This window comes from Molossus molossus, unplaced genomic scaffold (genome assembly GCF_014108415.1).
Source record: "Molossus molossus isolate mMolMol1 unplaced genomic scaffold, mMolMol1.p scaffold_m16_p_2, whole genome shotgun sequence".
In the NCBI taxonomy this organism is placed as follows: domain Eukaryota; kingdom Metazoa; phylum Chordata; class Mammalia; order Chiroptera; family Molossidae; genus Molossus; species Molossus molossus.
This window is the reverse complement of record NW_023425355.1, coordinates 1,956,768-1,983,088: the sequence shown is the minus strand read 5'-3', so window position 1 is coordinate 1,983,088 and position 26,321 is coordinate 1,956,768. Positions and strand designations below refer to the sequence as shown.

At 39.2% G+C, this 26,321-nt stretch overlaps 1 protein-coding gene and 1 long non-coding RNA gene across 10 annotated transcripts in view; one reads left to right on the top strand and one right to left on the bottom strand.

The window, feature by feature from the left end:
* Window positions 1-26,321, top strand: part of TAF1 (TATA-box binding protein associated factor 1) — a 54,580-nt gene that overhangs the window by 13,374 nt on the left and 14,885 nt on the right. For all 9 annotated transcript variants that reach the window (XM_036270376.1, XM_036270375.1, XM_036270373.1 and 6 more), the window contains 18 exons: window positions 2,832-3,032; window positions 3,195-3,336; window positions 3,681-3,811; window positions 4,484-4,564; window positions 8,009-8,158; window positions 8,342-8,461; window positions 8,910-9,085; window positions 9,703-9,881; window positions 11,304-11,517; window positions 11,974-12,139; window positions 14,207-14,418; window positions 16,883-16,991; window positions 17,211-17,309; window positions 18,136-18,313; window positions 22,498-22,565; window positions 23,674-23,796; window positions 24,555-24,647; window positions 24,730-24,814. In XM_036270376.1, the coding sequence (XP_036126269.1) occupies window positions 2,832-3,032; window positions 3,195-3,336; window positions 3,681-3,811; window positions 4,484-4,564; window positions 8,009-8,158; window positions 8,342-8,461; window positions 8,910-9,085; window positions 9,703-9,881; window positions 11,304-11,517; window positions 11,974-12,139; window positions 14,207-14,418; window positions 16,883-16,991; window positions 17,211-17,309; window positions 18,136-18,313; window positions 22,498-22,565; window positions 23,674-23,796; window positions 24,555-24,647; window positions 24,730-24,814 (2,527 nt within the window). The remainder of the gene's footprint in view (window positions 1-2,831; window positions 3,033-3,194; window positions 3,337-3,680; window positions 3,812-4,483; window positions 4,565-8,008; window positions 8,159-8,341; window positions 8,462-8,909; window positions 9,086-9,702; window positions 9,882-11,303; window positions 11,518-11,973; window positions 12,140-14,206; window positions 14,419-16,882; window positions 16,992-17,210; window positions 17,310-18,135; window positions 18,314-22,497; window positions 22,566-23,673; window positions 23,797-24,554; window positions 24,648-24,729; window positions 24,815-26,321) is intronic.
* Window positions 7,710-8,433, bottom strand: LOC118635662. The gene is made up of 3 exons (XR_004960548.1): window positions 8,317-8,433; window positions 8,004-8,176; window positions 7,710-7,806 (listed from the first exon to the last, which is right to left on the bottom strand). It is a non-coding gene; the product is annotated as an uncharacterized LOC118635662 (long non-coding RNA).

Here is a 26,321-nt window from a genome sequence, read left to right as displayed (position 1 = left end):
TAGTTTCTTTTTTTAAATTTTTGTTACAGACATTTCTCCTTTTTCCCCCATTGACACCCTCCTCCCAATCCTGGCCCCCCAGCATTGTTGTCTATGTCCATGGTTATGCATACATGCATATAAGTTCTGTTGTTTATCCCTCCCCCTCTTCTGAGGTTTGTCAGCCTGTACACTACTTCTATGTCTCTAGGTCTATTTTGTTCATGTGATATTTGTCTTTCTCTGATTGGCTTGTTTGACTTAGGATAATACTCTCCAGGTTCCCTCCATGTTGTCTCAAAGGATAAGAGATCTTTCTTACAGCTGCATAGTATTCCATTCTGTATATGTATCACAGCTTTTTTTATCCACTCATCTTTTGATGGACACATGGGCTGTTTTCAGACCTTAGTGATTGTAAATAGTGCTGCTGTGAACATAGGGGTACATATATTCTTTCTGATTGGTATTTCGGGATTCTTAGGATTATATACCCAGAAATAGGATCACTAGGTCAAAAGAAAGTTGATGGTCTAGTTTCATTTTTTTGCATGTAGCTGTCCAATCTTCCCCAACACCATTTATTTATTTATTTTATTTTTGGTATGTGCCCCTAGTGGGAACCGAACCCAGGACTCTCTGGTCCACAGGCTGATGCTCCAACCACTGAGCCAAACCGGCTAGGGCCCTGACACCATTTATTGAAGAGGCTGTCTTTACTCTACTGTATGCTCTTGCCACCTTTGTCAAATATTAATTGAGCATAATGACTTGGGTCAATTTCTGGGTTCTCTGTTCTGTTCCATTGATCTATCTGCCTGTTCTTGTGTCAGTACCAGGCTGTTTTGATTATAGTGGCTTTGTAGTATAACCTGATATCTGGTATTGTGATCCCTCCTACTTTGTTCTTCTTTTTCAAGGTTGCTATGACCATTCGGGGTCTCTTTTTATTTCATATAAACTTTTGGAGTATTTGTTCTAGTTCTGTGAAATATGTTGTTGGTATATTATTTTATTAAATTTTTTTTTTCTTTATTGATTTTAGAGAGAGAGGAAGTGAAAGGGAGAGAGAGATAGAAACATTGATGAGAGAGAACATCGACTGGCCGCTTCCTGCATGCCCCCACTGGGGATCAGGTCTACAGCCTGGGCATGTGTCCTGACTGGGAACCGAACCAGCGACCTCTTGTTGTATGGGTTGATGCTCAACCACTGAGCCACACCGGCCAGACTGTCATTGGTATTTTAATGGGGATTGCATTGAATGTGTAGATTGCTTTGGTTGGTATGGACATTTTAATGATGTTAATGCTTCCAATCCATGAACAAGGTATATACTTCCACCTTTTTTTTTTCTTGTGGTACGTGCCCCTAGCGGAAACCAAACTCAGGACCCTGGTCTGCAGGCTGATGCTCAACCGCTGAGCCAAACTGGCCAAGGCTACTTCACTTTTTTTTAATATCTTTCTCTATTTCTTTTTTCAATGACCTGTAGTTTTCTGTGAAGAGGTCCTTATTTGGTTAAGTTTATTCCTAGGTATCTTAATTTTTTTGCCACAGTGGTAAATGGGATTATTTTTTTTTAGTTTTTCTTTCTATGAGTTCATTGTTGGTATATAAGAATACCGTCAATTTCTTGATGTTAATTTTGTATCCTGCTACTTTGCCAAATTCATTTACTAAATCTGGTAGATTTTTTATGGAGTCTTTAGGATTTTCTATGTACAATATGTCATCTGTTTTTTTCATGTCTAATTGCTGTGGCTAAGACTTCCAGTACTATGTTAAATAAGAGTGGCGAAAGTGGGCATTCCTGTCTTATTCCTATTCTTAAGGGAAATACTTTTAATTTTTGCCCATTGTACTTGTGTAGTTTCTTAAAGATACTTTTAAATTTTCTGTAGTTTTTTTTCTCTCTACATTTTATATTTAGGATTTTCTTTTCACACCCATATATTGAAGATCTTTCTTCTTTCTGGCCATTTTTCTGATTTTCTGAGGTTTTTCCCTAGAATGATGGGTTTCTTTTAACAGGTGATCCCCATCTGGCTGCTACTTAAACAAGCTCAAATGTTTTTGTCCTATGTGTTTAATGTCTTCTCTAGCACACTTTCTACTTTGTTAGTTGTTTCTGTTGTGTTTGAAAAAAATATATTTAACAAATGTTTTGCTCTCACCTTTATTATATCAGGGTCTATGCTGGGGTCTAAGGTTACTTGTATAGTACTTGTTAGTTTGTGTTTTTTTAAAATGTTTTTTCTTTATATTAGAGAGAGAGGAAGGGAGAGGGAGAGAGATATAGAAACATTAATGAGAGAGTGTCCATTGGCCGCCTCCTGCATACCCCTCACTGGGAATTTGACCCACAACCTGGGCATGTACCCTGACTGGGAATCAAACCAGTGACCTCTTGGTGCATGGGTTGACGCTCAACCACTGAGCCACACTGGCCGGGCAGTACTTGTTAGTTTTTAAAGTGATTTTCATATATAATCTTCATAGCAATCTGGTGAGGTGTTAGGCATTTTAAATATCTCAGTTTTGTATATGAGGAAATTAAGTTCAGAGATATTAAATTACCTGACATCAGACAGCAAATAGCAGCAGAGTAGTCAGGGTCATTTGAATCTATATCTTTTGGTTTCTTCACTACTAACTCTTAAAATCAGGCAGTGGGAAAAATGATTTATCTAACCCCATTCGATATTCCATATTATAATTTGTTTATATTACTGGATAGATGGCGTGATGGAGATGGAGAAAGCAAATTAGCATAGTTTTTCTTTATCTTTAGTTGCATACACTTCCTAGGGTTTCTAGAAAAATAACTTTCATGTTTTTACTTTTGTTAGGCATTTGAGAACAATCTTTTTCGTGCCCCAATTTATCTTCATAAGATGCCAGAAACTGATTTTCTTATCATTCGGACAAGGCAAGGTTACTACATTCGGGAATTAGTGGATATCTTTGTGGTTGGCCAGCAGTGCCCCTTATTTGAAGTTCCTGGGCCCAACTCCAAAAGGGCCAATACACATATTCGGGACTTTCTCCAGGTAAGGAGAGCATAGGGAGGGGATCAGGACATTTAAAAGGGTATGCGTATTTGGGGGCATGTCAGGAAAGATCAAAACACGTACAGGCTTAGCAGGGGAAGGACCCTGGTGACTTTTATCCTTTTTTTGGCCACATAAAAAAAGATTTGGTTTTTTGGGCAGGTTTTTATTTACCGCCTGTTCTGGAAGAGTACAGATCGGCCACGGCGGATCCGAATGGAAGATATAAAGAAAGCCTTTCCTTCTCATTCAGAAAGCAGCATCCGGAAGAGGCTAAAGCTCTGCGCTGACTTCAAACGCACAGGTCATCAGTTGTGACTGATTATTTGTCTTCCTTGCCTCTTTCCAAGAAAGGAATTATGGCTTTCAGTTAAGGATAAGCATACAGCTGATAAAGTAGAGATAGAAATAGATAATCATCAAAAGGAGGAGGTAGCAGATCTTTTACTTATGGAAGCTATAATTGCATCTTGATTTTGTCTTATATGAGATGTAGGAAACCTAGCCGTAGGGATTTTCTTGGTTAGTCGGGCTAATTGTGGCTAGGCCTAGTACCTCTTAGGTCATTGCCTGGTTCAGTCTTGGTTTGCTATCCCTGTTGTTGGTAATAAAAGGGCCTTTGGAAGTCATTCTCTCTATCTTTTCTAGGGATGGACTCAAATTGGTGGGTTCTGAAGTCTGATTTTCGTTTACCAACCGAAGAGGAAATCAGAGCTATGGTGTCTCCAGAACAGTGCTGTGCTTATTACAGCATGATAGCTGCAGAGCAGCGACTGAAGGTGAACATCTTCCTCTTGGGTACTGCCTGTGCCTGTGGGTTTTCAGATGAGATTGGGCGCATTCAGGGTGGTATGGCCGTAGACGCCTGTGGGTTTTCAGAGAGATGAGGACGAAGACCATTCTCACTGTTTTAGAAATGACGGGGAAGATTGAAAATTCTGTATGAGGTATATAGGTTCTGGGGAAAACTACAGTATAGCTAAATATCAATGGAAAGGCTTAATGAGGGGGACTTAGTGCAGATTGTTTTGCTTTGAAAATGGTTACTCATCCATTTGGTGGTGACTTTGAAGTCTCTTCTTTACAAGACAGGTATGTAAACAGGGAAAATACTTCTCAGTTGTTTGCCACAACTTTCCAGATGGGCTGTGGTGATGTGCTGCACATGTGGTTTAAAGAAGCACGGTGCCCTTGTCAGGCCAGCATGTGCCAGATCGAGCTGAGGGGAGGTAGTGCAACTCAGTCCCACGGAGTTAATGAGCATTTCTGTTCAGCTTCCTTATGTTGTCATAGCCTAAGGATGTAAAATGGTGATAGATGCAGCAAAAACTAGACAATACCTTTTCTGTATGCAAAATGTGCTTTGATAGTCTGTATTCAGTGAAACTGTATTCAATGAAACTTGTTTTGTGTTAACTGATTGATTAATGGATGGATTTGTCCTTTTCCAGGATGCTGGCTATGGTGAGAAGTCCTTTTTTGCTCCAGAAGAAGAAAATGAGGAAGATTTCCAGATGAAGATCGATGATGAGGTAGGCTTTACATTTACATTTTGTATTAGTACATTCCATTTATCCTTAAAAACAAACCCAGCTTTGTTGAGATATGATTGACATTGAATAAACAACTCCTATTTAAAGTGTACTATTTGGTATGTTTTGATATATGTTTATACCTTTGAAATTCTCATGACAAGATAATAAGTGTATTTGTCACCCCCAAGTTTTTTAGTGCCCCTTAGAAATCCCTTGCTCTCTTCTCTCCACCCTCCCTGTCCCCTGGATAACTATACTGATTTGGTTTCTATCACTATAGATGAGTTTCCATTTTCTAATATTTTAGATAAATGAATCACATAGTACGCACCCTTTCTTTTTTATATGTTATATAAAATGGGCTGTCTTAATCTAAGTGTACAGTTCAGTAGTGTTAGTACATTCACGTTGTTGTACAATCAATCTCCAGAACTCTTCATTTTCTTTTTAAAGAATGGTTTATTGATTTTTAGAGAGAGAGGAAGGGAGAGGGAGAGAGAAAGAGAAACACTTATGTGAGAGAACAACGTCAGTCAGCTGCCTCCTGTCCACCCCCTACCTAGGATCAGGCCCACAACCAGGGCATGTGTCTTTAACCTGGATTTGAACCAGCAACCTCCTGGTGTGTGGGATGATGCCCAACCAACTGAGCCACATCAGCCAGGGCTATAGTTTGTTCCTTTTCATTGCTGCACAGTATTTCATAGTATGGATGTACCATACTTTGTTTAATAACTCATGGAAGGATATTTTGGTTATTCCATTTTTGGCTATTATGAATAAAGCTGCTGTGAATGTTCACGTATAAATCTTTTTACATGTTTCCCTTTTTCTTGTAGAATTGCTATATCATGTTCTATGCTTAACTTTTGGAAGAACTGCCAGACTATTTTCTACAGTGGCCACATCATTTTACATTCTTACCAGCACTGTATGAGAGTTATAGTTTCTCCGTATCCTTGTAAACACTTGTTATTTTCCATGTTTTGTGTGTGTGTGTCTCTCCTTGTGGTTTTAATGTGCATTTCTCTAATAGGGAAGGATGTTGAGCTTCTTTTCATGTGCTTATTGATCATCCAGATATCTTCTTTGCTCAAGTGTTTGTTCATCTCTTTGCCCATTTTTATTTTTAATTAGTTGCTTGTTTTATTATCATTATTGAGTTTTGTGAGTTCTTTATGTATTCTAGGTCTGAGTCTTCTGTAGGGTATGTGATTTGCAAAGATTTTCCCTGGTCTGTGGCTCTTCTTTTTTTTTTTTTTTTTAAAAATGTTTTGGTATTTTTAATTTGTTGATTTTAGAGAGAGAAATAAGAAGGTGGTAAGAAAGAGAGAGAGATACATTGATTTGTTGTTCCACTTATTTATGCATTCATTGGTTGGTTCTTGTATGTGTCCTGACCAGGGATCAAACCCGCATATCAGGACAATGCTCTAACCAACCAAGCTACCCAGCGAGGACCTGTGGCTCTTCTTTTAATTGTCTTAACAGTTTCTTATGAAGAGCAGAAGTCCAACTTGTCAATCTTCTCTGTTACTCATGGGTTTGGTGTTATATCTGAGAAATTTTTATCTAAATCCAGGTCACAAAGACTTTATATTTTCTTCTAAAAGTTCTATTGTTTTCAATCTTATCTTTAGATCTATTTTGAATTAATTATATATAGGTAGGGTACATGGTATAGATTAAGGTTCTTTTTACATATGAATGAATGTCCAATCATTCTAGCATCTGGAATATTACGCAGCTGTAAAAAAGAAGGATCTCATACCCTTTGAGACAGCATGGAGGGACCTGGAGAGTACTATGCTAAGTGAAATAAGCCAGTAAAAACAAGACAAATATCACATGATCTCACTTATATGTGGAATCTAATGAACAAAATGAACTGACAGACAAAATAGATCCAGAAACATGGGAATAGGGAACAGACTGATGAACCTCAGAGGGTAGAGGAGGGGGAAGGGGGAAGAGATAAACCAAAGAACTTATGTGCATATATGCATAACCCATGGGCATAGACAACAGTGAGGTGAAGGCAGGCGGGCGGTGGGGGGGGATGGTGGGAGTGGGGAGGAGGTGTTCAATGGGAAAAAAAGGGAGGGGACATCTGTAATATTTTCAACAATGAAGATAAAAGTTATTTAAAGTTGAATGATCTTTCAAGACAAATTTTTGATCATATCACTCTCTTGCCCAAAGACATCCTTTGGGGACATATTTCTTTCAGGAAGAAGACCTTAACATGATTTATAAGGATCTGTATGACTTGGGTCTTGTATACAACTCTAACCTCCTCTCATCTCCTGTCATTGCCTATCTTGTACTCTAAGCTGCAAACATACTAAAACTCAGTCAGTTCCCTAAATTTCTTTTTCTTGCCTTCTAGGTTTTTATAACTTCTGTTCCTTCTACCTGGAATATTTTCTCTCCACTCTTCTACCACCTGACCTTCATCTATAAGTTACATTCTCTTGGAAGCTTTCCCTGACTCTTGCCCTCACTCTCGCCCTTCATTCAGATTGGATCATCCTTTCTTTCTTTATGTATATATAGTACTATTTTCTTTCCTATCATGGCACTGATCGTGCGGTGTTGAATTTGGTTGGTTGATTGTTTCTTCCTCACTAATATGAAGTCCATGAAAAAGCAGTTCTGGCATGTGGTAGATAATCATTCAAATCAATCAGTCAGTCAGTGAGTGAATGATTATAAATGAGGTGAAACTGAGTAAAGAAGCATTGCTGTACTATTCTCTTGAGATTGAAGTGAAAAATGATGATGACTAAGAATTTCAGAAATTAAGTAAGGATTCTGTTGAAGGCCTTCAAGATTGAATTTTGAATAGAGAAATGGCCACTTTCTAGCTAATGTACTCTTGACTAACCTGTGTAGACAAGCACATTCCCCTTAATTCCCTGATTATTTTGTGGGGTTGGTAAACACTGTTTAGGGACCCAGGAGAGGATAGGCATTTTTGACCAAAATAGTGGCAGAGGTGGAATGGACTTTGGTTTAGTGCTACTTGGGTTGGGGTCAGTGCTTCGTAAAGCATGTTTATCATCTGATTATGAGACTATCTAGGTCATTCTAAAGCCATTTGAGCAATTGGACAAACAAATAAAATCGTCAGTCTAACTCACCTCTTTGCACATCCCGAGGGTGTGGGCAGCACGTCTGAAAACTGCTGAAAGGGTATCATTGTTCCAGATACTCCTCCTCACACTGCAATCTTGACTCTATATAATAACACAATTTAAGTATCATAGAAAAGAAGAACAGCAAGCTGAGTACTGGGTAGCTTTATGTAATCATTGAACTTTGTGGACAGTTTAAGAAAGCATCCAATTGTATATTATTGTAAGTATTCCAACCATCTAAATCTGGCTAGACATAGAGCAAAGATTCCCTCAGCCTTTAGGATCTTTTTCTATACCTCAGGTTCGCACTGCTCCTTGGAATACCACAAGGGCCTTCATTGCTGCTATGAAGGGCAAGTGTCTCTTGGAGGTGACTGGGGTGGCAGATCCCACAGGATGTGGTGAAGGATTTTCCTATGTGAAGATTCCAAACAAACCAACACAGCAGAAGGTGAGACTGTCTGAATTTCTAGAAGGCGAAAATCAAGGGAGGAGGAAATGGAGGTTAAATAGTGGAGCCTAATGGGATAGAGGATCTGGAAAGCAGTTAAGTTGACGGGATGAACTTAGATGCCTATTATAAGGAATTCAACTTCTTGGGATTCTTACCTGTTTTGTTTTGTTTTTGCGCTAGGATGATAAGGAGCCTCAGCCAGTGAAGAAGACAGTGACAGGAACAGATGCAGACCTCCGTCGCCTCTCTCTGAAAAATGCCAAGCAACTTCTACGCAAATTTGGTGTGCCTGAGGAAGAGGTGGGTGTGGAAGGGGAAACTTAAAGGTTCCTAGGGGCTTATGATTTTTTAAGAATACGTTTTTATTGATTTGAGGGAGAAAGAAAGATTGATTGGCTGTCTCCTGCATGGCCCCTACTAGGGATCAATCCTGCAACCCGAGCATGTGCCCTGGCTGGGAACAGTGACCTCTTAGTGCATGGGATGGCACTCAACCCACTGAGCCCACCAGCCAGGCATCCTATGGGCTTTGTATAAAGAGGGAGAAGTTAAAGAACTATCTGAAGAATTTTGTGATGTAGCATGTAGCTGATTGGATCTTGGATACTTTTTTAGGAGTTAACTTTCCCAAAGCTTTCTGTTTAATTTGCTTTGTGTGAATTTTTTGTCTACCCCTCTTACAGTGCTTTGGTTTGTTCTGTGAAACCCCTGAATGATTCGTGTATGTGTATGTCTGTCTCTCTTGTAGATTAAAAAGTTGTCCCGCTGGGAAGTGATTGATGTGGTACGAACAATGTCAACCGAACAGGCCCGCTCTGGAGAAGGGCCAATGAGTAAATTTGCCCGTGGATCAAGGTTTTCTGTGGCTGAGCATCAAGAACGTTACAAAGAGGAATGTCAACGCATCTTTGACCTACAGAACAAGTATGTTGTTTTAGTGCCACAGGAACTCCAAGCTGGCAGGGGGTGGGGTCCCAGATATTATTTGATAATGAATAGGAGGTCACGTAATAATGTGACTTAGGTAGTGAGGTATCTGAGATTTCAGTGTGGTATATATTCATAATTCTGCTAGAGTACCTACTCCCTTCAAAAAAACTCGTTTTGAAGGGTTTTGAATGGTAAGGTGTGCTAGGTTTGAGCTTTGGTTCCGTGGTAATTTTTGTGGTTTACTTGGGCCTGGCAGCCAACCACAGTGGTGATAGGGGACAGGTGTGTTTTCTTTGAAGGCTTACTGGCTGGAGGATGGTAAAGCCCTATTAAAAATGAGCAATATGCTGATTTGTTTCTCGGACTTTCTCTGGGAATTCTCAGTATGAAATGCTATACTATTTCATATTTCAAACTTGCCTTGTTGACTAAATGTCTAGGAAAACTTTGTAAAGCTTTTCTGGTAGGGTCTCATGACTTTAGTGGATTTTGAGTATTCTTTTTTAAAGTTGATTTTCCAGTTTTCTATTCTTTCCTAAAACCATATTTGTTCAGGTTTTCCTATACTTTCATATTTTCCCTTGTCTTAGTTTATTTCTTTCTCTTTTTAGGGTTTTGTCATCAACTGAAGTCCTATCAACTGACACAGATAGCAGCTCAGCTGAAGACAGTGACTTTGAAGAAATGGGAAAGAATATCGAGAACATGTTGCAGAATAAGAAAACCAGCTCTCAGCTGTCACGTGAACGGGAGGAGCAGGAGCGGAAGGAATTACAGCGGATGCTGCTGGGTGAGGGTAGTGGCTTCACAGACAGACAGACAAAAAAGAGAAGGATCAAAGAGATATAAATAACTTCAGACTCATAACCAGGCAGAAGTAGTAGGGAATGTGTAGAAAAGCCTGTAGATGAGGTAGAGATTGATGAAAACTGGACTCTAGCTTTGTCTGGGGGGCACAAAGGGAAGAGATACTGCCAATCTACTAACTGCTTCCATCTGTGCCACGCCTTGCCAAGCCAAGGTTATCAGTGCTGTCCATCAAGTGAGCTTTCTGGGCATTCATTCATCCTAGAGGGTAAGAATTTTTAGTACAGAATCTATGGATGAATTTGGAGGGTTGTTCTTGAACTCTCTGAAATTACATGTAAAATTCTATGCATATGTACCTTTTCTGGGAAGATCCATAATTTTCAGAAAATGTTCAAAGCAGTTTTAGATCCTAAAAAGGGTTTAAAAATAACCAACCCAAAATTGCAGAAGTTGAGGGTGGAGATGATAAACGCCTAACCTGGTATGGGATATGGACACTGGGAATGAAAAGAGAAAAACCAAGGTAACCTTAAGATTTCACTCTGGACTTGCTAGAAAGATGGTGGTACCATTGATTAAAGTAGTACATTTCAAAGAAAGAAGCAGTATTAAGAAGGGAAGGTGTGATGTGTGAAATTCGAGGTCCCCATGACACGCCCTACTATGAATGTCAAGCAGGCAATTGAAAACTTCGATGTAGACACTGAAAAGAGGATAAAGGCTGAAGATGGAGGTTTAAATGACTATTCTCATAGTAGTCTCCTTTGTTTCCTTCTGTCTGTAAAAGCTTTGTGTAATTTTGTTATTCTGAACTACTTTGTAAAGATGTGATAAAGCCTTTCCACCAGGGTAGTCCTGGACCAGCAGTATCTACATCACGAGAGCTTGTTAGAAATGCAGAATCTCAGGCCTTGTCCCAAACCTACTGGAGTAGAATCTGATCCTCAGGTGATTTCTATTCATTCATATTAAAGTTTGAGAAGCATACTCTAGGCCGTGAGACTCTCGATTTGTTTCTGTGGTGACATTTTCCCCCCTGGGTGCTTGGGTGTTTTTTTTTTTTTTTTTTTTTTTTAACATGCTCATCAACTCTTTCCTGTTTGGGCTTTTCCTCTTGCACTGTTGCTCAGAGGAATCAATACTGCTCTTCTGTCCTCTATAAACAGGCAGTTCTTTGAGATCCTTTCAGAACTTTGCACTTGTAAAAATGGGAGTATTGGCAGTGGTAAAATGAAGTCAGGAAAGGACAAATCAGTATATTTGGGGGCTGGTGGGGACTTTTATACTTTCTGTAGAACCATAGTTTTGTGGCATGTTGAGCTTCGAGGTTTTCACTGAACCCCAAGAAAACGGCCATTTGGGTGGTAGGGGGAATGTGTGGAAATCTTTTTCTGCCTTGCAGCAGCAGGCTCGGCAGCAGCAGGAAACAATCACAGAGATGATGACACAGCTTCTGTGACTAGTCTTAACTCTTCTGCCACTGGCCGTTGTCTCAAGATTTATCGCACATTTCGAGACGAAGAGGGGAAAGAGTATGTTCGCTGTGAGACGGTCCGGAAACCAGCTGTTATCGATGCCTATGTGCGCATACGGACCACAAAAGACGAGGAGTTCATGTGCGTTTGTCTCACCACTTTCCACGGGATTACAAATGTTAATGGTGGGGAATGGGAGTGAGGGTGGGTGCTTGAGTTTTAGTGACAGGGTTCTACACTCTTGTCCCTGGAAGGCTACTAATAGGGAACCATCTTGCCTTTAGAGCTTTGGGTTTGGTAGAGCCAAATCACAGGGAGAATTCTAAGTGCGCCACAAAACAAAGACTGATTTTCAGTTGTGCCTGGATCCTTTGCATTTTGGTTAGTTGGTTGTCTAGCAAAAATATTAGGGATTACTCAGGTTCTGAGAGAGGTGCCACTCTGCAACTGAAAGGCTGATGAGTGGGGGAGATGGGAAATAACCCCTTTTATTTCAGTATGGATGATTTACTTTAGTTCGGAGACATTTAGCTATCAAAACAGTCTTCTTGGTTTAGGTTTGCTTATGGTCCTATGATCCCCGCCCCCTTTATTTAGTCGAAAATTTGCCCTTTTTGATGAACAACATCGAGAAGAGATGCGAAAAGAACGGCGGAGGATTCAAGAGCAGCTGAGGCGGCTTAAGCGGAACCAGGAGAAGGAGAAGCTTAAGGGTCCTCCTGAGAAAAAGCCAAAAAAATTGAAGGAGCGTCCTGACCTAAAAGTAAGTATAGTGTGGTGTGATCATAACTAACAAAGAAAAGAAGAAAGCACATCTTTCTCCTTAGCTTTTGGATCCTCCCTTACTGGGAATGAGGGCAGCATCTTCGAAACCTAGTCTGAATTGATGTGGCTACTTGAGTATTTTCAGTATTAGTATGACTGGTACCAATGACACCAAACCTAATCTGGTGCTATTGGGTGTCATTTCATACCTCATCCATTGGAAACATTTTCTAGGAGCTGAAATAGGTTTGGTGGATTTCTTTTACATGTACATATATACTTACACATGCACACATCTTGTTTTTAAATTGTATATATTAAAAGAAGCAATAGAAACAAATATAAAATACATGCTGCTTTACATAACTTAGGTAGGATTCCAGATATCAGCATACAGTGTGACTGTACCGTGCACCATAAAATGAGGCAACTGTGGTTTGGTACAAAGGACCGTGCACTGCAAACAGAAGATCTAGACAGATCTGGTTGCCATCTAATAGCACTCTGTGACCATAACCCCTTCAAACCTATTTTCTCTTCTATAAAATGATACCTATCTCACGGTGTTGTTGTATTAAGTGATGTAATACATGGGAAGCACTTTATAAAATTCTCAACAAATTTAAATTGCTGTTAACATGAAGAGAAAGAGAGAGAGAGAGAAACATCGATGCAAGAGAGACACATCAAGTGGCTGCCTCTCGCACAACCCTAACCAGGGCGGGGACAAACTGCAACTGAGGTACGTGCCCTTAGCGGGAACCGAACCCTGGTCTCTGGACCGCAGGCCGACGTTCTAACCGCTCAGCCAAACCGGCCACGGCGGTCATTAAAGTATTTTAATGTTTCTTTCTTGTACATGATCTTACAGAAATATGATACAGCATTGACCACATTTTACAGATGAAAATGGGGTCGATTTCAAAACAGATGGAAACTTGGTATTATTTAGCCTTTTCCTTGGGGTTGGGAATATGTCCCTGCTGGCTGCCTGTGCTGTTGAATGCAGTCTTGGGCTTCCAACAGTTTTTCTTCTGTACATTTACTATTTGCATAGTTTACAACTCAAATTGGGAGTGGAAATCCTCTCCCTTTTCTTTCTTTCTTTGATTTTTTTAAATCCTCACCCGATGATATTTTTCTGTTTATCTTCAGATAGAGTGGGAGGGAGAGAGGGAGAAAAAGAAAGAGAGAGAGAAACATCGATGTGAGAGAGATATATCGATTGGTTGCCTCCTGCATGACCCCAATCACAGCTGGGGACAAACTACAACCAAGGTACGTGCCCTTGGCCGGAATTGAACCCAGGACTCTTTGGTCCACGGGCAGAACACTCTAACCGCTGAGCCAAACTGGCCAGGGCTCTTACTTAATTTTTAAAGAAATGTTCGTGCTCTGTATTTTTTTTTTAAAGGCAAACCATTTATTTTATTTTATTTTTTATTTTTTATTTTTTTATCCTTACCCGAGGATATTTTTCCATTTTTTGTACAGATAGAGTGGGAGGGAGAGAGAGGAAGGGAGAGAGAGAGAGAAACATCGACGTGAAGAGACACATCGAGTGGCTGCCACCCGCACGACCAACCAGGGCCGGGGACAAACTGCAACCGAAATACGTGCCCTTAGCGGGAACCGAACCCGGGTCTCTCCAGACCGCAGGCCGACGCTCTAACCACTGAGCCAAACTGGCCAGGGCTGTGCTCTGTATTTTTTAAAAGGCGAAAGATTTATGCGATCTGAAGAGAAACCAGAGTATGCGCTCTGTATTTTTTAGTGTCATTTCCATATATGTACTTTTGTCTAATGCCTTCTGGTTGAAGGTATTTAACAGTTACTTTTCAAACAAAATTCTGAGCCTGCCTTTGTTTCTCTCTTGCCTTGTATATATATATTTTTAGCAGACCTTTGTTTAACTTTATTTTTCTACGCAAAATGAAACTTCATTGAAATTAAATTAGTTTTATTCTGGAAAGATTGTAGGCTGAACTACCCATGTTGTATATATTTCCTAAAGCTAACATCATACAGCCTGCTTACCTCTGACATTGATATTTTCCTCCTGCAGCTGAAATGTGGGGCTTGTGGAGCCATAGGACACATGAGGACAAACAAATTCTGCCCCCTCTATTACCAAACAAATGCTCCACCTTCCAACCCTGTTGCCATGACAGAGGAACAGGAGGAGGAGTTGGAAAAGACAGTCATTCATAATGATAATGAAGAACTTATCAAGGTTGAAGGGACCAAGATCGTCTTGGGGAAACAGCTAATTGAGAGGTAAGGGATAGGAAGTGCCACAGAAGAGATCTATTGGAGCTGGGTGATATTGAGAGGTGGCAGGGGTGAATGGGATATATTTTCTGATGTGGAACTGAGGGCATAGGAACTTTGATGGATTTTCCTCTGTAATTGTTCCAGTAATGAAAATTACAATCTTTTGTTGTAAAGTACTTACTAAGTTCCACCACTGGCTCTTGGGCATTACCTGTTTTCTTACTTACAAAATAAAACTACCCTTCCCAGGGTAGTTATGAAAAAAAAAATGAGAGAGACTAAAGCACAGTGCCTGGCATATAGTAGATGCTCTTCCTTTTCTGTTTCCAGGTACTCAATATTTATAAGGTCCCTAATTTCAGGATGTTCTAATTATAGACCATCCAAAAAGATTAAGGAGACATCAACTATGTTTAATACCTGTCTATCTCTTGCCCTCAAGAGAACTTAAATGGAGAAGTTTTTAAATTAAAAATTTCCCCTAACTTGTTAGTTTAAATATTGCAAACCTACAGAAAATTTGAAAGACTAATACAGCATACTATTCCTCTAAATTTACTGTTAGCATTTGTCACATTTGTTTCATCTTTATATACTTCATCTTTTTTGGCAGAACTGTTTGGAAATAAGATGCAGGCATCATGACATTTCCCTTATAAATTCTTTAGCATAGGACATAACAACATGATACTTATTATTACAACTGAGAAAATTAATGTTGATTCAGTAGTATCTCATATCCAGTTCTTATTCAAATGTCCTTAGCTGTCTCAGTGTCGTTATTGCCTGTCTCCAAATTCAGGATCCAGTCCTAGTTCAAACATTAAGTATTTTGAGTCTCTCCTAATCTAGAACTGTCCTCCCCACCCTGTTTGGTTTTTATGATAATTGACTTTTTTTGAAGAGTCCAGGCCATTTGTCTCATAAAATATCCCCCATTCTGGATTTGTCTGGTTATTTTCTCATTGATTATATTCAGATTAAATGTCCTTGGCAAGGTTATTGCATAGGTGGTATTGTATACTTAAACACCACATCAGGAAGCTCACTGTATCAGGTTTTCTTACTGTTTTAATCATCTCGTTCAAGTGATGATCCTCTGTAATAAAGGTATGTTTTTCCACACATGTTGTAATTAATATGTGGATCAATATCCTGATCCCTAAGTCATTCTCTCAACAGTTTTAGCATCCATTGATGATCCTTGCCTAAATTTAGTATTACATTGGAGGTTGCAAAACAATGGTTTTTTCCTTCTAATTCTAGCATTCTTTCTACATTAAATGGCATTTTATAAAGAAAAGCTTCCCCTCCCTTTTTGAGTACTATTGTGGAGTTTCTTTCCTTTGTAAATTTAACCTCATCATTAATTTTGATTCCTATATTGTCCCAAACTTGACCCCTTCATACCAGAGATCCTATGTCCTTTTGAAATGACCCTATATCTTTGAGAACTTCTTTGCTTTCTGGCACAAGATGTTCTAGGCTCTCCTTGAAATTTCCCTGTCCCAGACCTAGAATCAGCCATTTCTCTAAAGGAGCCCTGGTTCCATTTATTCGGGAATGCTATTTAGAAACCAAGATCTAGATATCATTGCTTCTATTCTAGGCGCTTAGTGGACAGAACTAGGAAATATACATGTATTGTAAATCACAACTTCATAGAAATACTTCCAATTCAAATTGTATTTACAGATTCTTTCTCATCTCCCTCCATTTTATATTTGTATCTTTTCTCTGGTTCCCAACATCAGTATATTTATTCATTTGCTTTGTCTTATGGTATATCCAAAATAGTTTGAGAATTATAATACCGATATCACTTCCAACAACAAATCTATAGAGTCAGGTGTTTTCTGTAGTTGTCCTTGGACTACTGAAGTGTACAGTAGGGTATTATATTCAAAATATATTTGAATTATTTTTTGTGTTTGTTTTTAAATTTGATATTCAGTTGTTTCTGTTTCTTCTAAGTTTTGGGGTCTTTTTCTGTCCTTGTTGAATTTCCCCAGTCCTCTTGATCCCAGTCCCATATAGTGGAAGGGAAGAAGGTAGATGGGCTTTTAATGACTGAGGGAAGCTCAAACTAGTATTTTTGGTTTTTTTGCAAACCAGTTTTTAATGTCTCCCTTGTTTCTATTCTGAGTAAGTTAAGTTTCCTAGCCCTTTAACCCTAAGACAGAATGTTGGAGTTAAAAGAATTCTTGAAATTCCTTTAGCCTCGTTCCCTATGTTCTAAATAGGAAACTGAGGTGAAATTGTGGCTTGCCTCGTTCTTTATTAATTTGGAGATCCTATGAGGCCTTGCCTAATCTGAGCCTTAGAATGTGAATTTCTGGCCTTTGGTTTGGCTTTTTTTCTCCCCAGGCCTATGCTCAGGTACTTTGGACTATTTCACTGTAGTTGCTTTTTTCCATGGGGACTAGAAATAATTACTGCATGCTATGAAAGTTATTATTGATTGCAGTGCAGATGAGGTTCGCAGAAAATCTCTGGTTCTCAAGTTCCCTAAACAGCAACTTCCTCCCAAGAAGAAACGGCGAGTCGGAACCACTGTTCACTGTGACTATTTGAATGTGAGTATTTGCATTGCTTCTTTCTGACCAGATGAGATTTTTCATTGAGTCCCCTAGCCCTTTAAGCCATGATTCTGACACAGCCTTAGATTTTCTCTTTGTCCTTGCCCTGAAAATTATGTGTACTGTTCATTACAAGACTTCCAAAATATATTTGTCTAGCTAGAAAGGATTGTGTTTTAGTGTATAGATGCATTCTGATTCCTTGTTTCTCCTTAGAGACCTCATAAGTCCATCCACCGGCGCCGGACAGACCCCATGGTGACACTGTCATCCATCTTGGAGTCTATCATCAATGACATGAGAGATCTTCCAAATGTGAGTTCATTGCATTCGTATCTATAGTAGGGATGGCAAGGCTCTTTGTTCTATCTGTGATTTCAGATAGAGGACAGTATAGTCCTAGGTATGTGGAACTCCTAATTCTTTGGGATGTAGTTTTCTTTCTCTCTCTCTCATTCTATGTTTGATTGAATCTGCAACCTAGGTATCTGCCCAGAATAGGAATCAAACCCACAACCTTTTTGTTGTATGAGATGACACTCTAACCAACTGAACCACCCGGCCAGGGTTTATTGATGAGAAAGAGAGGGAGGGTCCAGCTGGTATGACTCAGTGGTTGAGTGTTTACCCATGCACCAAGAGGCCACTGGTTCAATTCCCAGTCAGGGCACATGCCCAGGTTGTGGGCCTCATTCCCCAGTGGGGGGCATGCCAGAGGCGGCCAATTGATGTTCTGTCTCATTGATGTTTCTATCTCTCTCCCCCTCTCAATAAAAAATAAGGGGGAAAAAAAGGAGAGGGAGGGGGAGAGAGAGAGAAACATCTATCAGCTGCCTCCTGCATGCCTCCTTACAGGGTTCAAGCCCACTTACTGGGCATATACTCTGACCGGGAATCGAACTGGCAACCTCCTGGTGCATGGCATGATGCCCAATCAACTGGGCCACACCAGCCTGGGCTGGGTTATAGTTTTTTTGTTTTATTTTTCTAAGATTAGTAGAGGAAACAGACCTGCTCCATCTAGAAAGAGTCCTTTGAGAGTTAATGACCAGGTAGACAGGTAAGATGTGAGAGAATCTTCAGGAATTGGCTCTGGCAAGTGTTCTTTGCTTATGGATGGTGCTGGCTCTTGTTTGCACAGACATACCCTTTCCACACTCCAGTCAATGGAAAGGTTGTAAAGGACTACTACAAAATCATTACTCGGCCAATGGACTTACAGACACTCCGTGAAAATGTGCGTAAACGCCTCTATCCATCTCGGGAAGAGTTCAGGGAGCATTTGGAGCTCATTGTGAAAAATAGTGCAACCTACAATGGTAAGAATCATCTATACTTTGACTGACGAAATCACTCTTCAGAACCTGATTTATCCCTTACTAGTCATAAATTCAGACTGGATTGGACTGATGGAAAGGTCCTAAAATGTATTAGTGCGTTTTGGGGTTATGAAAATCAGTATACATTTTAATCATTTGATATATAGTTGACCCTTGAACAACATGGGTTTGAATTGAGTGGGTCGATTTCTGTGCGATTTCTGAATTTACCCTCGCAGTTCAAACCCACATTCTTCCTGTCAACTGGCAGTGGGAATCTGAATATGCAGAGGGCCAACTTAAATTATACATGGGTCTTCGACTTTGTTGGTGGTCAGCACCCTAACCTCTGCATTGTTCAAGGTCGACTGTATATTGCTGCTGCTTTTTTTGTTTTGTTTTGTTAATCCTCTTTCCATTGAATTTTAGAGAGAGAGAGAGACATCGATTGGCTGCCTCCCGCATGTGCCCCAAACAGGGCCAGGGATTGCACCTGCAACCCAGGTATGTGCCCTTAACCGGAAATCAAACCCGCAACCCTTTGGTATGTGGACCAACACTCTAACCACTAAGCGACACCGGCCAGGGCTGTATTGCTTCTTTTTATTAACACTTTTTAATGTATCCTCTGGAGAATTTGGAGTCTTATCTGTTGAAATGAAACGATTACATGGGGAGTACTGGGAGGTAGAAGTGAGCCTACGTAAAATGAAGGGAGAAACATTCATTGTGGATAGAACCTGTGCAGAGTATGTGCTTGTGACCATATTTGCTGTGTGTGACTCTTTGATTTGGTCTACAAGTCTATCATAGGGGATGTTATATGTCCACTTTGCTTAAAAGCTGGAAAGGCAAGGAGGAAGAAATGTTTTGAGTCTTTAAAAGGGGGAAAACAAGACAGCTTCTGCATGTAAAGGATGAAGTTTTCTGTTTTTCCTTCTATCCTTTAGTATAGATTCATGTACAAGTTTAGGGATTAAGAGTACAGGTAGAGTATGAGTCATGGCTCTGCCTCTTACTGTTTGAGCCGCCTTAGACAAATTATTTAAATGCTCATAGCCTCCCCAGTTTTCTCCTCTGTAAACATGGAGCAACAGTAGTACCTACATTTCAATACCTTTCACAAGCAGGTCTGACCCATTTATCTAGTGTCATCTCCAATAACTGGCTCCCATTCCTACTATAGACTTCTGCTCTACTCAACAGTACATTTTACTAAAAATCCTATGCCATTTCTTCATACCTTTGCCCAGTCTTTGCCCTCTATCTGAAATGCCCTTCCTTCCCTTTCAAGTGTGGTGAATTTCCATTCATATTTCCTGACCAATTCATATCATCTCTTCATGAAGACTTGTTCAAATTGCACAGAATATCCATTTTTGATCTTCTGTGCCCCTCAGCAGAAAATTAAATCAATGTTTATAGCTTTTACTGTTTTATATCATTCTGATTCTCCCACCACTTTGTGACTTCCTAGAGACTTTTTCTTATTCATCTTTGTATTCCCATGGCCTCACAGAGTGCCAGACACTTAACAAGGGAAGTATACATTTGTTAGGCTCAATTGTCATTCAAGTTGCAAGGATAAATACTTAAAAACCAGATTGGAAGGAAAATGGGAAGGAAAGAGTTGATTTTGAAAATACAGAGTTTGAGATAGCTGTAGTTCATTTAGGTGGAGATGTTAGTAGAAAATTAGAAATTTAAAAGTTATGACTTTCTCACATTTTTACATATATGTCATACAGCAGTGTTAACTATCATGGTCATGTTGTACATTACATCCCTAGTGCTTATTTATCTTATAACTGGAAGTTTTTACCTTTTGACCACCTTCATCCAATTTCCCCTCCCCTCCCCTCTACCTCTGGTAACCACAAATCTGATTTCTTTTTCCATGAGTCGGGGTTGTGTTTTTAGGTTCCACATATAAGTGAGATTGTATAGTATCTGTCTTCATTGTTGAGCACCCTGAATGTGCTTAGAAATGGCTTTCTTGAGCTTTGCTGTATTTGAGCACTATTGACCACCTTTTCCTTCTCTGATACTCTCTTCTGCTTTTTCCAGGAGTACTTGATCTAATCCTTTCCTATCTTTTTCATTCTCATGACTTAAGAAGCTACCGCTGCCCTGGCCAGTGTAGCTCAGTTGGAGCATTGTCCATTGTGGGTTCTTTTCCTGGTCAGGGCACATACCCAGGTTGCATACAGGAGGCAACTGATTGATGTTTCTCTCACATTGATGTTTCTCTCTCCCTCTCCCTTCCTTTCTCTAAAATCAGTAAAAAAAAAAAAGAAGCTACCATATATCCACTGATATCACTGTCTCCAGCCCATACCTCTCTTCTGAGCTTTATACTCATGTTTCAGATTGCCTGCCAAACATATTCCATGCCCTACTGGAAGCTATCTGATTGCCTTATTTAGATCGATATTACCGTCCACCTAGTTGTGCAGCCTAGAAATGCTAGTCGTCTTTGATTCCACCCTCTCTTTTCCACATTATAGATCACTAAGTTTCATAAATTGTACCTTACAAATTTTGCTGGAACACACCCTTCCCTTTCAGACCTCACTGATACTTCCTTAGTTGAAGTCCTTCTCATCTCTTGTTTGACCTCTTAAAACAGCTTCTAAACTTCTCTTCTACTGCTTGCCTTAATTCTTCACACTGCTGACAGGGTATTTTTCTCTAAAACACAAGTTTGAAAAATTATCCTCTAGCTTAAATCTTCAGTGGATTTCTCTTGCTTGTGAGACCTTTGTAATGTAGCCTCTCCTGCAATGTTTCATTTCCTGTTGTTTCCTCCACACATGCCTGTATTCCAGTTGTACCAAACTACTCTGGTTTCTGTCATGCAATGTGCTACTTGATGTTTCCATGAATTTTGCTTACTTCTGTCTTTGTGCACTTTTTCCTTCCTCTGGAATATTTTTCTACCTTATTGTCTTCTTAATGGACTTCTCTTCATTAACGACACTGCTCAAATGTTCGTCATGACAAGCCTTCCCTACTCCTGCTCAGTACGCAGATTTAATTGTTGTAAAACAACTTACAACATATGCAATCCCTCCATGTTTCATAGTAACCAGTGTATTTCTTTATTCATACTTACACTCGATTGTAAAAACTTTCTTATGGGAAATTTTAGGCATACACAGAAGTGGAGAGGAGAAAATAAAAAAGAAGTGGAGAGGAGAGTAAATAAATCTCAGTGCACCTATTCACCCAGTTCAATAATTACTAGCATAGGGCTGATCTTGTTTATTGTTTAGTTTGTAGTTACAGACATCGTATTATTTCATCCATAGATACTTTAAGCACTTAAAATCTGTCTTACAGTGATCTATTTTCATGTCATTCTCTTTGACTAAACCAAGAACTGTCTATGGTAGGAACTGTCTTATTTTTCCATTATTATCATTAAACGTGTCATTAAACATTTGTTGAATGAATAAACAAATGAATGCTAAATTAATTAGTGGTTTAGAAAAGAGCTGAGGTTTAGACTCTGGGGAACACACGAAAGAATAGACAAAGGAAGATAATCAAGCAAAGAAGTACTAAAAGGAAGAAGTCAGAATTACTGTCTAGATGAAATGTTTTAACTATCCTGCTGAGCTTAAATTAGGGCAGCCATAAGCAGGCAATGTGGGAAATGGTTCAAGGATTTTCTGAAGCTCTTGTTACAGATTTTAGGAAACTAAAGTAATAGTATGATGTGGGATGGAGATTCTATTATGAGAAAGGCTTTGGATCAGCCATACGTTGGGGGGACATCACAAAACATGAGTTCTGCAAACAAAAATTGCAGTAACAAATTCTTTATGCCAAGAATGGAAAGAGTTTAAATCATCCATTGATCTCCGTAGCCATCTTTAAACATATTATTATTTCCCATCCATAGTATCATTTTTAAGGTATTAAAGACAGCAGTATCAACAGTTACACTACTATATGTGGATACACACAAATAAGGAAGAGTTAAAATTAGTTTATTCATTCGTTGTGTGTCTACTATTTGTTAGGCACTGAAAACGAAGATGAGACTGGTATATTTTTGTAACCCAGCAGCTAGGCCTGTGCCTGGTACGTGTAAATGTGGTAAAAGTCTGGAGAAGTGTTGGCAGCTCTTGTTTCCCATTTGTAACAGTTCCATCTCTTCTTGTTGCTCTATAATTTAGGGCCAAAGCACTCATTGACTCAGATCTCTCAGTCCATGCTGGATCTCTGTGATGAAAAGCTCAAAGAGGTAAGGCATTTAAAATGAGTGAAAGACAGTGGAATTAGAAGGTGGTGAGCAGCAGAGTTGAGGGAGTAGGGAATATAACAGAAGGAAGAGAAATGTGGGGGTAAATCTTTTAGTATGTTACAGTCTGGAAGGGACCTTTGAAATTATATAGTCCAATTTTTTCCTTTTGTAGACAGAAAAATTGAGATAGAAGAAAATGACTTGTCCTGGGCATTATGACTATTAAATAATAGAACCAGGGTTAAATTCTAGAACCCGTATATCTCTTTAGAAAGAACCAGGGTTACATTCTAGAACCCATATATGTCTTTAGAAAGAACCAGGGACAGTGATTTTCCAGGAAGTCCATCTGGAGCTAAGAGACTATTTTGGCAGGGAGGAATTTTAATTTTTAAAAGAATCTATTCATATTCCATTTTCTTACCCCCCTAAAATGGTGCCTTACAAGCTTAGAAAAATGTAGTGATGGTAACAATAATGATGTTGATACTTCATAAAAGAGGATAATCAAATGGCCAGTGAACATGAAAAGATTCTCAACTTGATTGATCATTAGGGAAGTGCAAATTTAGAGCATGATTAGATACCACTACAGACCCACCAGAAAGGCTAAAATCTAAAAAGACTTTTTTAAAAAGATGGACAATACTAAGTGTTGGTGAGGATGTAGAGCAGTCAGTACACAAACTTTTCCTAGTACAGTCTGAAATGAATTTGATTTAGATTTTCTTAAACACAATCACTGATCAGCAGTAATGTGTTCAGTGTTTTCAGCATTAGCTTTACAGCAAAAACAGTGTGATATTAAAACCTAACTTGGTGAAGGTGTTTCTGTTATGGAAGCTAAGGTTTTGATGTCTAGGGATGTATATTTTTGGTGATCTACAAAGAGTAGAATACATAATAGCTAAAGGAGTGGTTGGTACAACCTTTTGTACCTTTTTACTGAATATAATTTATCTGGACTTTCTGCCTGAAACTGAATAATTAACAATTCATAGTTAGACTTTTTTGGGCAAGGGCAGTAGACAACTGAACTTTGTTATCCTTAATTTTCTGTGGTGATCACACCTCAGGGAAACCACTGCTTTGCTTTGTTTCATGTCAGAAAGAAGACAAGTTGGCTCGTTTAGAGAAAGCTATCAATCCCTTATTGGATGATGATGACCAAGTGGCATTTTCTTTTATTCTGGACAATATTGTCACCCAGAAAATGATGGCAGTTCCTGATGTAAGTGGTCTTTGTGCTAAATATTGTGAAGATAGTATAGGGGAAAAGGAAGAACAGCAGGGTGTGCATGTGTATGAATGCTGGGGAGTCCGGAGGGTGCTGTTTGTCATTTTGGACTGACATATACGTTTAAATACTGCCTTTGTTGCTCTGTGTGCATTATCATTGAAATCAGAGGCCAGAAAGCTGTGGACATAGAGAGACTCTTTATTCCTGTTGTTTACATTCAATATTGGAATGCTCCTCAATAGCCCTGGAGAACAATTAGTATGCCAGCTAATGGAAGCTTGGGAAATAGAGTTGCTTCTTGAAAAATGACAGTTTGATAATTACCCAGTGTTTATTGTCTTGTCTTTTGTTTCATTTTTTGTCTTTTGCAATTTTGTGACCAGGACTACCATGTTGGTTCTGTGTACCATTTTATTGTAAGGATCCTGCCTAGGAATTCTGAACTGTTTTGTGTTGTAGGTATATGTTGTATATGTATAATGCTATAAAACTTCTGGATGGGACTAGGGAATAAAATTTTAATCATGAGTATGGAGCAGGGGTTCTTACTCTTTTAGGGCACAGGAACCCTTAAAGGAATACATGAACACCTTAAATTACATACAGAGTTTTGTGTAATTATGTGTCTTTCTCTGAAAAGCATCAATAGCTTTCGTCAGAATCTTAGGAATATCTGTGACCCAGTAAGTATTGAGAATCTCCAGTATAAAGAATGGTTTTTATTTAATTTCTCATGCTTTCTTTATTAGTCTTGGCCATTTCATCACCCAGTTAATAAGAAGTTTGTTCCAGATTATTACAAAGTGATTGTCAGTCCGATGGATTTAGAGACTATACGGAAGGTGAGTGATCTGATCTGAGATGTCTTTTTGGAATCAAGTAACTTTGTATGTGTATCTGAGTGCCTGATTCTTTTAATCACAGAATATCTCCAAGCACAAGTATCAGAGTCGAGAGAGCTTTCTAGATGATGTCAACCTTATCCTGGCCAACAGTGTTAAGTACAATGGTGGGTATGTCTCTTTGTTTTTCTCTCTTTCCATCAATCTGTCTGTCTAACATTAGTTAACATTAAGTGCATAAAGCAGCCCTGAGCAGTGGTAGTCGGCAGAATCAGTCAAGTATCCTACTCTGCTTTGAAAGCATGCACATATTTCAGTGTATGTGTTCTGTAAAGTTTGTTTACAAGTTAATGATGAAAAAGCAATGTACATTTATTTTTTAAACTTTGGAAAGCACAGAAAAATGAGGTGAGAATAAAAATCAAGTGGATATTATTTGGACTTTGAGTCATCACTGCTTTCCATGAGATGTGAAAACTCACCTATGTCCCAGGCCCTGAGATAGAGCTTAGGGAAATGTGTGACATAGACCACAGTGAGCTCAGTATGTGAGCTGATTGGATAATATATGCCAGGTTCTGTGCTAGCTACTTAATCTACTAATAGGAAGAACATAGTCATGGTCCTCATGTAATTCACAGTCCAGTTGAAGGGAAAGATGGTTAAAATGCAGCTTGGCAAGGGCCATGTTACACGGATGTACAGAGTGTACTGCAAGAGAGGAAGTAGCCCCTTCACCTAAGGATTAGGGAAGGCTTCTTAAACTAATAAATTTCAGTTTTAAAGGACTCACTTGTTAAGTAAACATTGATTGAGCATCTACTATGTGTTGTCACTGATAGATGCTACAAATATAAAATCGAATTAGATATGGTCCCTGCCCCCCAACTTGGTTATAGTTTAGTTGGGGAAACAAAAAAGAAAAAATATGGAATTTAAATATTATGCTAGATGGATGCAGAGTGCCAAAAATACACAGAAACAGGGTATCTAAATCCAAGTAGGATTAAAGAAACTTTCTGGAAAAGAGTTTTCTTAAGCTAAGTTCTAAAGGATCAATGGAGTTTGCTAGGCAGAGAGAGCGGTGATATGTAAAGGCATAGAGGCCTGAAATTACATTATAGGTTTACAAAAGAAGTTATTGGGGTTGCAGTTTAAGTGTATGTGTTGGTGGGTTATATGTAGAGAGGTACATAAGAGTCAAGTCATAGAGAACCTGTGTGCCATATGCCATAGGTGAGAGTTTTTACTTTACCCTAAGCGGGAGGACAATGAAGGGATTTTTAATGGTGATCCATATAACTCATTAAGCCAAGTAGAAGAAGGCACTAAGGGCATTTGAGAGACTTGACTAGCATACTGAGATCTCAATTAAAATCCACATGATTATAGGGCATTTCTCCAGCAATATGCAGCAGCCCAAGTAGTATGGCTGCAAGTTTGCCAGATAGAAGGGACAGAGAATTGGAGGGAGGAAGTGACGGAAGGGACAGCCAGGAAGACCGATGAGGAAGTGGGCATTCTCACCAGAGAGAACAGAATGTTAAGTATCATGAGAGAACAGGGCAAGTTTTGTAACTGTATTTGACTAGAACCTCTATGTTCACTAAGGGAAGTGGTGGGAGATGAGCCTTCCGTTTTGTTCCATCTGTGTTGGGTTAGAAGAATGTGCTT